Source organism: Anabas testudineus, chromosome 6 (genome assembly GCF_900324465.2).
Source record: "Anabas testudineus chromosome 6, fAnaTes1.2, whole genome shotgun sequence".
Lineage (NCBI taxonomy): Eukaryota > Metazoa > Chordata > Actinopteri > Anabantiformes > Anabantidae > Anabas > Anabas testudineus.
Window position 1 is genome coordinate 8,641,188 of NC_046615.1, and position 11,153 is coordinate 8,652,340.

General features: G+C 40.6%; 2 protein-coding genes across 3 annotated transcripts; both read right to left on the reverse strand.

The window, feature by feature from the left end:
* Window positions 1-18: 18 nt before the first annotated feature.
* Window positions 19-5,227, reverse strand: uevld (UEV and lactate/malate dehyrogenase domains). The gene is made up of 12 exons (XM_026366448.1): window positions 5,186-5,227; window positions 3,386-3,470; window positions 3,223-3,288; window positions 2,960-3,123; window positions 2,728-2,869; window positions 2,538-2,632; window positions 2,348-2,453; window positions 2,019-2,189; window positions 1,754-1,918; window positions 1,422-1,509; window positions 1,054-1,177; window positions 19-958 (listed from the first exon to the last, which is right to left on the reverse strand). The coding sequence occupies exons 1-12, from the start codon at window positions 5,225-5,227 to the stop codon at window positions 794-796; spliced, it is 1,413 nt and encodes a 470-aa protein (XP_026222233.1). The 3' UTR covers window positions 19-793.
* Window positions 5,228-5,255: 28 nt separating this feature from the next.
* On the reverse strand, window positions 5,256-10,317 carry spty2d1 (SPT2 chromatin protein domain containing 1). 2 transcript variants are annotated; one of them, XM_026366447.1, is made up of 6 exons: window positions 9,806-10,317; window positions 9,459-9,573; window positions 7,793-9,373; window positions 6,486-6,645; window positions 6,323-6,400; window positions 5,256-6,193 (listed from the first exon to the last, which is right to left on the reverse strand). In XM_026366447.1, exons 1-6 carry the CDS (start codon window positions 9,866-9,868, stop codon window positions 6,100-6,102), a joined length of 2,091 nt encoding a protein of 696 aa, XP_026222232.1. In that variant the 5' UTR covers window positions 9,869-10,317; the 3' UTR covers window positions 5,256-6,099. The 2 variants fall into 2 exon arrangements, with proteins under 2 accessions (XP_026222232.1, XP_026222231.1); XM_026366446.1 differs by having other exon boundaries at window positions 9,459-9,576.
* Window positions 10,318-11,153: the final 836 nt, after the last annotated feature.

The following is an 11,153-nucleotide window of genomic DNA, read 5'->3' on the forward strand; positions in this document are numbered from 1 at the left end:
CACAGAGACAATTCACCATCTGGTTTCAGGTTTTTATTGCACACCCACAAAATCATGTAGTCTTACTGTACATATCCTAGTCTTTACACAGAGTAAACAAAAGTAAGTGCAGAGGAATTTCAAATATTAAGGCATTTTAAAAGTGTTTTTGCAGGTTTAAAGTAGTAAGAAGCATAATGACAGTAAATAAGGCCATTAAAATATAAATGCTGTACATTATTAGGCATTCCATTGTCTCAATACCAGCACCCTGATCTGAATATACTGTAATATAGATGGACTATACCTGCTCAAACCTTGATTTTCTCCAAAGGAGTACAGGGTGGGTTAGTAGAACACAATACAACTATTGCACTCAATCACATACATGTTTGGTTAAACTGCCCTGACCAGTCAAACTTGAGTTGTTTGACAAAAATATACTTCAAAACTACATGTAGAAATATCATTTAGATGCTTTTGCATAGAACTTTATGGCTTTCAAAAAATATGTAATCATACATTCATGTAGCCCATCAAACATCACAGTCCTGGTAAATTTGAAATACAAAAGTGCAATCTGTACACTGATATTTCATTTTATATATAATATTTACGGACAAGTGGGAGAGATAAATATTATCACTGATTTATACAGTATATATTTAAGATGGAAATGCTGTTCATAACTTCAAAATTGCAGTGTTAGTAGTTAACTGAAATTCTATTTAACTTCAGCGCCAGAACTGTTCATCTGCTACGGGTGTGTTGGCTCGACACGGGCCGCAAACTGAGAGTACGATAAGCATATCCTTCATATCCTGAGCTGGCTCATGAGGTTAGAGAGGGAAGTGACACTGTTCCTCAGTTTGGAGTCTTCCTCCCGTCCTAGTGACACTCCAGCCAGGCGTGTGGAGCCATTCGATCCCATGATGCACGGCAGGCTGAGGAACACCTCTGCACCTATACCCCCCCAGCCCTTGAGCAAATAGAAAACAGAGATAAACCTGAATCTTCTATTGAAAAACCAACTTAGTGAAGGTTGGCAGAGTACTGAGGAATTGATAATGCTACCTGAGCCAGCGTGGAGACAGAGTGGGTCTTCATTTTATCAGTCAGGATACTGTTTATGATGTCAGCAATGGACAAACCCACAGACCAAGAACGTTGGCCTCGATTCTTCATGACCTCAAATGCTCTACAAAGCACAAATATGTGAATGAGAGAATTTTTTACATTTGGAAAGTAAAATGCAAAAGTCATCGTAAATTGATGAATCGTGAGCAACAGTGGTGTAAACAGTACTGTAATATAGAGAAAAAATGTCCTTTAACAGCACCTGTACACAATTTCAGATCTAGTTGACTCATCCCACAAAGAGTTCAAAACACACAATCTGAATCCTTATATACACAGTAGGTTATCGTCATTCATGCCAGTACCTGTCCAACAATGGTTTGGTAGAACTAGACCCTGGGGCGATCTCTGGCTGCGCACCAGAACTCAGCCCAGTGTTACTCATCACAGCAACTGCAAGACAAAAACATTAACAGGCTCGGTCGAGTGCGTCATTCACAATTAGCCTTTACAAGTGTGGAGAAGCAAAAGAGTGGGCGTGATTAGCAGGTAGCACAGTATTACAGGTTACGCGAATACGATTGAAAACAAAGGGTAATGTAAAAGAACAGAAGGATAAAATAAGAGGGAGAGGAATAAAGAAAAACATGACAATTAACGCAAGACAAGGTACATTAACCCCCTTTTTCTGGATCACCTTTGTTGTCTGAAAGTTCTCCTATGACCCAGGCTGCTTTATGGGTGTTCAGGTTAATATCCAGAACATAGCTAAGGCGCTCTGAGTCCAAGTTGCACCCTGCTCCTATGACCCGTGTCGGTGGTAAGCCGCTCTGCCTCCAGGCAACATGGGTCATGATGTCCACTGGGATTGGAAAAGAGATGGAACAGAACTGATGATAGAGACTTGTAACACACAGAGTGGTCTGCTTCTTAGCACTAACGTCTTTGTCACTGTCACTGACCTGGTTGTGAAGCAATGAGCATCACGGCATTAGGGCTGAGACGTGCCAGGTTTGGGATTATCCCCCTGTACAAGTCCACATTAGTCTGCACCACGCTTACGTACGACTGCTCGCCGCTCCATGCATTCGCAGTCACCACGACAACCCTGGAGCCTGCAGAGGCCGACATATCTAGGAGAGGAGAGTTATAAATGGTTTTCGCTTGACTGAAAAGAATAAATCATTCAAGCACGGCCTCACTAAACACAGCCCCATTCAGCTGCCATCATTGATGACTCAGCCAACAGGCCACTGAGGATTGCTGCGTGACAGGGCAGAGAGTGACGTACCTCTGGAAACCTCAACGTTTGGAAGACTGAAAATCTCGAGATCTGTACTGCCGCCCTTGGTGGAACTCTCCGCGACATCAATGAAAACCAGTTTATCCAGTTTGCACTACATGAAAAGAGAAATAGTGAAGCATATATATATATATATATATTGTTGTTGTTTGTTTGTTTTTAAGCTGTTCAAATTTACCTTAGCCAGAATGCTCATCACTGAAGCCATGCCCAAATCTCCTCCCCCAATAACCGTGACTTTGTTGACCGGCTGATCGTGAGGTTCATTTCCTCCTGGAATCGTGTTAGTGTAGAGTTGAGTTAACAAAGACCATTACACTATTATCCAATTACTGATCATCAACAAAACTGCATATGAAGCTAAGCACCATCATTGATCTGGAGATTAGAGACAAATGCCAGAAGCTCGTGGGGGTCTTTGCTCTCTCCTGTGGGCTTTGATGACAGTGGAGGGTCGTCCTCAAACTTGGCAATCATCTCACTCAAAAGACCCACTACGGATGACTTGGGCTGAAACAGCAGCACAACCGATGAGAACACCACACAACTGTGACTTATAGAAGTTGACGTTCCTAAAAAATATAAAGTATTAACACCTACATAATCCCAGTTGTGCAGGCCGGGCAGATAGATGCGACCTTTGGCGTCAACATGCTTGCCCTCTCTGATGACCATGTTAGGAGTTGGCCTCAAAAGGCATATAGGAGGAGTGAAGGGGAATGAGTCCATCAGCCACAGCTGAATGGGGAAGTTATAGGAGCGGCCTTAGGACGGAATAGAGACATCAGTACATAATGACGTTATACAGACATGTTCAGCCAGACTGTGCCTTTAGAGCTCTTGTTGTCAGAGGTCAGCCTCACCTTCATACTTGACAGGGATGTTGCCAATTAATTTGAGGAGATCTTTCTGGGTGCTGTCACTGAACGCTGAAAATGAGAAGAGCAGCAAGAAGCTCTGAGCAACATGCAAAGTGTAGAGATGAGCAAAAGATGAATGAAGTTTGTTCTGCCAAGAAACACTCACTGTATGTGCCTGCAAATGGTTTAATCTCAGAATAGATTCGGTGGACCTTCTGCAGCTCCTCGATGGCAACATCGCGGAATTTGTACTAATGTCAAGCAGAAGAAAAAGCAGACTCATCTGTTGTTAAGGTGAATTCATGCACAGTATAAGTCAATATCGTTAAGTTGTCAAGTAATTTAGGGTTTTGTTGTACTTCCTTCAGCATTGGATTTACAAACTTGCAGTCCTAGTGCCATCTATAAATACCGTCTCCTACGCCCTTTGTGCTTATGCAGCCTCATATCGACTCACTCCCACCTTCTCGTCCCATACTAGGCGATATGTCAGAATGGCAGACCTGGCCAGGTCCACGTCAAACATGCTGGGCCTCATCTCATCTAATTTGAAATGTGACTAAATGAGGTGCTGCCAATATTCATCAAGCAAAGTCGAATGTGTCTGAACTGTCCCTCAAACACCGGTTTCTACAGTTAATCTTTCTGTCGAATGAGCAGCACTGCACCATCTGTTGTCCAATAGTCTAAATAGGTAATTGCATGCGGCACCATTGTTCAAGGATGGGTGCTACACCTTCTGGTATTGTAATCTGTCTCTTCCTACAACTCTGTCCTAATCACTGCTGGCTACTAAACTAAAGATGCCTTTCCACCCACTTTATAAAGTCTTATCATCTGGTTCAGACAAACTACAACCCAGAAGGTGATGGTGTGTTTAGGGTCTGTACTTTACTGGAATTTATCTAATCTGTTGGTTTTTAGTTATACGTGAGATCAATTTTCATAATTCAGTGTAATATTGCATATGGATGTACTCAGTCTGTTGTAAGAGGTTTAGGTTTAGGTTCTCTCCTATCCAATGAAATTTATTGTACTGATCATTTGACTATTTAAATTTAAACACAGGCACAGATTTCTTTTACAAATGGTTTCACAAAACAAACAATTCATCATTCTTTTCATCATGGTTGCACTGAAACAGTTGTTGCTCCCTGCTCAGAGTTTGATCCCGCAGTCGTCTGGTGTTGAGGTATATTTTGCAGTATTTGTACTGGACTGTGGCCATTTTACCTTTACTCCATTATATATTGTACTTATGTTCCACTGCATATATTTTACAGCTTGAGTTACTTTTAGCAGGTGAAGGTTCTTGATAAAAATATAACAAATAATAAATTATCATGGGTTATTATTGATTAACCACCTTTCAGTACAAATGTTGGTTAAAATCAGGAGCCGTGCTGCTTTTGTTTCACACCAAATTGTGTCTTACTTTAACTAATAACGGTAAAATGTGTTTCTTGAACAGACAGAACAAACATATACATATCAATTAAAGGCCCAGGAACTTCTTGAGTTCAACAGATCACTGTTCTTCACATTAAGAAATTCTTAAAATGAGCTTCTCTGTACAAACCTCAAACTGTGAACATCACAGCTACAGTTTATTTTAGCACAACACGACTTTTACAGCAGTAATTGGACAAAATTACAAGTTATAAATGACAATTTAACAAATAGCCTTGGCAATAACTTAATAACACCGAGTCCGGAAAGCAGTCAAATGAAGTGATTTGTATTGTCACAGCCTCCATCAAGGCTGGACTCAGGATCACTAGATTTTAGAAGAAAAGTATTAAGTTTCTGTAAAGTAAGTAACAAAGCAGGTTTAGCCAGTTGATGTAAGCTGACAGCAGCTAACATGAATCAGCCTGCTATGCTAACAGGCTGCGGTAAGTAAACAAGCTTCATTTAAAGGCGTTTTCCGTTTTAAGGGAAAATGGTCATCTGATAAATAACCAACCTTGGCGAGGATCCGCTGTATTTTCTCGGAACTGAGGTCCATCTATTTGGGTACAGACAGAAAAACACGTTTTCCTCTGGTGCTACCTTGATGATCTCTGTCTTCTACTTGAGCTGTAAAAACAAACTTCCGCAAACTCTCAGAGTAGCTAAGAGAGAGAGATCCCGCCCACTCGGTACGTCAGGTACGGCAAGCCGAGGGGGATAAAAATGACCTTTTGCATTCAGTCATGAATCGTCATTACACAAAATAACTTTGTGATATTCCTCACAAGGTATGGCAAGAAATTATTTTAGGTAACATTTGTTATTTAGTCCAACTTTTGTAATATCACCCTATCCTGAGAAAACATTGACGCAACTCTTGTCAATGAAATAAAAGTATTTATGTCATATTTTGTCAAAATCTTTTAAAGACAAACACACGGCACATCGAGTGGCAATGTTTTCTGCATATTCAACTTTACAATTAAAGTTTGTGTGGAAAAATATGTAACATCTGCTCAAAAATAGCATGTTATCAACAGGTGACCCTGCATGTCATTGTTAAGTCTTTAAAAAAAAAAAAACAACTCATTATATTTATAGTTCTCTTTGCAGCTCAGTTGCTTTTAGAAATTGAGACTGTTGGAAGTATGAATAAATAACATAGTAAGGAAAAGCTGAGAACTTGATAGATTATATCCAAACAATCTAATGCTTAAATGATTTGTACATATTTCTTTGACAATGTGCAGCTTGTCTGACTAAAATTCTCCCTCTCTTTCCATCTCGAGTCAATGTCATGTGTCCAAACATAATGAGAAAAGCACAAAGCAAGCAAGAAAGGCCAGGTTGGACATGGTGGAGACGGCAGACCTTGCTTCATGTTTTAGGAAACACAGGGGTTTTTATTCATCTCAAAGGCAAAGGACCTCAGTTCTTTTTTTTCCTCTTGGTATTTATCCTTTTCAGTTCTTCTTGCTCTCTTTTCTCCTCCTCCAGATCCTCTTGCACAGCCAATCTCAGGCTAAAGTAGCGAAGTAGCACAGGGATGCAGAAAAAAACATGTATGTTATAGTGAAAGGAGGTGAATGCATCTTTCTGAACAAATTTGTAATACATGTAGAGTTAAGGACTGCCACATTTATCATCTTACCTCCTGGCCTCTTCTTTTTGCAAATCTCTCCAGCTGCTCTCCATGAATTTAAGTGCATAGTCACTTTCATCCTTGTATCTGGTGAAGTGAAATGAAAATAAAGTTTGTTCATACAGAATATGATTTAATTTAATAAATTAGCTAATATGAGGACAGCACTTACCTGTTTCGATCATAGCCGAATATTTCCTTAATGTGCCTGGAAATTTCCTCTTGCTCTTCACCTCCATCATCAATGAAATCCTCCATTTCTGGGTCAAACTCATCTTCCTCATCCTCATATTTCCTCTTATAGGCAGATGTGATAGGGGGTAACATTGTACCTGGATGATAAATACAGGAAATCATATGATACATGGGGTAAAGTATGAACAGGATATGTGGTCCTAAATGTTGAAGTTAAAGTGTGTGCAGTGTGTAAGAATTAGAGGGATCTATTCAGACAAGTGGACCAAAGTATTCATAAACATGTTCTCTTTAGCTTAGAATGGTCTTACACGCCAGCATCTACATGAGCCTACAGGGAGGCCACAATGCTTCTACAGTAGCCCAGAACAGACATTGACTCTAGAAAGGAAATCCTTTTATCCTTACTTGATATATTAATAGTTCATGCAGCCATAGATGACGACAACACTTCATAGAACTTTGCATGCTTGTAAACGGAGGTGTGGGGTATGAGCAGTGCTCAAAAGGATGCATTCTGTATCTCATCACTAGATGCCGCTACATCTTTGACATTTTACACATTGTATCTTTAAGTAACATTCAAACCATCAAGCTAATGATTTGAGAATGAGTCTGTTTACCACAGTCAATGTTGTGGCAGAAGGTGAATGACACTGAAATGATGTTTTATCTGTGTTGGAAGGTTGCTGCTCTCTGAACCAGAAGTAATGACAAAGGCTGCCGAGTTCTGCTGACATACTTCATTCAGTTCAGCAAACAAACTCTTCACCCTGTATAATCAATTGTGTAGTTTCAGACTGGGTGCAAAATGTCAGCAACTATTTTTAATAATGCTTCTTATTTAAGAAAAAGTTTGAGATTTAAACGTGTACTGAGTAAATTGTTTTACAATGTTCATTTTAATGTTTTGGTATTAGATTGTGTGTTATGAATCAAAATGAAAGACTTGGTTATCAATATAATGCAATATCATGAAGTCATACTGACACACTATATACTCGCTGTAAATACATACTGCGAATGTCTGTATTTTCAGTTATATTTGTTTTCTTTAATTTGCTGTCTCCGTACTATGGCGGGTATTAATGCTACTTTAGAAACAGAAATATTACTGTTAATGTCTATTTTAACAATATTAGGAGAGCCATCCACCTGACCTTTGACACTTTGTAATACTGTACTAAAAGATGCTTCATATCTAAAGGTTACTATTACAGAAAGTTACAAAATAAACAAATTCTATATTTTAATAATATACTGTTTTTTCTTTCTAATTCTTACCGGGTGGTCTGTTCATCATAGGTCGAGGTGGCATTCCTGGTCTCGGTGGCATTCCTGGTCTCGGTGGCATTCCTGGTCTCGGTGCCATCCCAGGTCTTTGTGGCATGCCTGGCCTTGGGGGACCTCCTGGTCTGAGTCCTCCAACATTCTTTGAGGAGATAGTTTCAGATACCACAGTACACTGTGGTCTTCCAGGTCCCGATCCAGTGCTACCAGTCAATCGTCCAGGTACTGGCCCCCCACTACCTGGCCGACCAGGTCCAACCCCTCTGAATCCACTACCTCCTGGAGAGCCCTGTGGACGACTACCACCAGGCCTGGACTGTGGGACACCACGACCCTTTGCCTGAAGTGTGCCTCCGGGCCTTGCCTGAGGTTGGTTCCCTGCCTCAGTTTGGCCACCAAGTGAAGATCTTATCATTGAATTACCACTTGATTTACCTGCTGAATTAATGCCAGGTCTTAGTGGCTCTCCCTTTCCAGACCTGTGTCCAGCAGCTGTAGGTCCCTGCTTCAAGGAGCTACCTTGAACAGGTCTAGTTTGTTGGGAACTCCCATGCTGAGATTTGTGACCCATTACAGCTGATCCAGGAGGCCTTGTGCCAGGAATACCTGAAGTTCTTCCTTGAAGTAATGCTGAACTTTCTTTTCTGAAGCTAAGGTCACTTGAGGTGCTAGATTTGTGGCTAGATGAGGGCTTGGGGCCCACTTGTTTGGCTGAAACCTGAGAAGACGCAGCTTTTGAAGGGATTTTACTATTTATGACACCAGAGGATCTTGACAAGCTTGTTTTGGACCTGTCTCTATCACTGTGAGATGTCTTGGGTCTATCTCTGTCACTAACAGAGGTGTTAGAAGTAGATTGACCTCTATCACTTGCGATCTTCTTTCCTGACCCACTGGGCAGACTTGGCTTTTCAACAGAGTTCTTTAGCGGTTTACAATTTTTTTGCTCCTTTTCTGAGTTGTTTTTTCTCATGGAATTAGAGCTAAGCTGAGACTTGCTGTCTCTTTCTCTTTCTGTCTTTGAGTCTCTGTCTTGTCTCTTAGCCTTGCGCTCCATCTCCAGTTCCCTTATCTCATCAGCTGTGCGGAGCCTTTCTTCCTTTCTCACCGCCTTTGCTTTTAGCTCAACTGGCTCAAACTGCTTCTTCTCTGCTAGTTTGAGTAAGTCTGCAAAGTTCATGGCAGGTGGATTGGACTTAGATGGCCCACTGGTTATTTTAGAGGAATGCTTGTTACTACTGCTGCTGCTGCTGCTGCTGCTGCTGCTCCCACCAATACATGAGGTTTTTCCTGGTCTCAGCGGCTCCTGCTCTGTCTCTGAATCTGTCTGGTCATACTCATAATTATCCTCATCATCCTCTGGGTCAATTGAGTTATTCTTAAATCTTTCCATTGATTGATCGTCCTGCATGTCTAGTTTGGATCTCTTCTTCTTAGGGACCTCTACCACTGGGATGCCATTGTAGCCTTTAAAATTGTCCTTAGTTCTGGAAGCCATGGCTCGTGCTTTACGGTCCGACTTCAACTCAACCCTCTTGGCAAGTAGCTCATCCTTCTGCTTCTTCATTTGCAATTCTGAAAAAGGGGATGCATGGTAAGTAGCTGCTGAAGAAGGATTTCATTCCACTTATGAACCTCTGCTTCATTTCATTAGGGTTACCTTTCTTTTTGTTGTCAATACATTGCTTCTTCAAAAGTGCCTGCACAGCAGCAGGATTTACCCCTTTTGATTTCGGGTCCTTTTTGGGTGGTCCAGCTTGTAAACTGTATCTCTTCTGCTAAAAGAAGGAGAGAGTTTGAATATCACATAGTTACTCGGCTCCCTTTACAGTTTGTAATTCTTAAATGTCTTAGTTATAGTGGGCTTATAGTGTTTAGAGCCTAGCATGCGTGGCAGAAGCTAGCAGCTAGCTAGGTTATCCGAGCATCTGTGACATGAGCTGGCATTTGTGAGCTGACAAAACTATCCACATATTCACATTGTGCGTGTGTCAGTCTTCAACATACCTGTACACTGTTGAGGCCCTGGTTTTGTGAGGCGATGTTCAATATATTATCAAAGTCCATCATTTTGGCAGCAGGTAAACCAAGCTGGCTGTTTGAAACCAACCAAACCAAACTCAGAATCAGCTCAGGCTACCCTTAGCGTTTAGCTTACTAACCAGCAATGTTAGCTCGGGGTTTAGCGTTTTAAAACGGCACTTAGACAGCCCTTTATCAAACGCAAGCCACGGGAAACCCAACTATGCCGAACAGTCAATGCTACTTTAGCTATGTTACTTCATAAGCCAACGTTAGCACATGCTAGCGAAGTTAGATAACCCTACGTTTACTATTAACCAACCAAGAAGCCTAAAACACGAAGCAGCTCTTGTACTGATACAACACACGAAACTAAAGCAAGATCCATCCAAATTTAGCTTTTGTTAAAGTCTTATGAAAGAAAATACACTAAAAACGTAGCCATAACGCACGCCGGGTGTTAAAGAAACACAGAAAAAACATTAAAGGGTCCAGAGATTATTCTAAGGAAGTGAGATGATTCACTGTTGCGTACTTCCGGCTTTGAGTCTCTCTCACTATAAGTTGAATTATATTTGACCAAGAAGAACAACGCAAACGCAGACATTACAGTATATTATTAAACACTTAATTTAATTTATTGTGTTTGATATCTGAGTGTGAGGAATTTGGCGTAAATTGTATGATATTTGTGTAAATATTTTGTTATTTATACTCTTATGACCAAATATTTCACGACAAATTAAAAAGGGTTTAATTAGTTTTCAATGAGTATGTTTTTGTGATAGAGTGGGACAAGTTGGACATTAAAGGTATTTTGGCTTTCATGTTAATTCACAACAGTTTCATATGAATCCACTTGATCGACTACAAAATATTCCAGGGGTTTAAGTGTGACTGTAACTTCCGCTGTTAGCGCAATGGTTTCGTTACGCAATGTCCGTCCAAATCTAATTTCGATATTTGTTGATTACATGTGAATTGATTGGATCCGTATTTGATTTTTTTCACAGCTTTAAACAATTATGTTCTGTAATTATGCTTTTAGAGGGGGGACGTGATACCTAACCTTTTAGGAAACAAATTTATATTTCTTTTATTGGCTCTGTCGCAGATCAGTTCTGTGGATAACTGGTATTGATTTTTGTTTCAACATCAGAGGAGATGATTTTATTTTATTCATGTAACGCTGGATGTCAGACAACTAAATTCCCGATTCCCACGCCCATGCAGTTGGTGGCAGCAATGCACTCTTTTCTTCCGGGCTCCATGAAACACACACGTGTTGGACTAGTCGACCACATGATGTCGCTAACATTGTGCATATTATGGA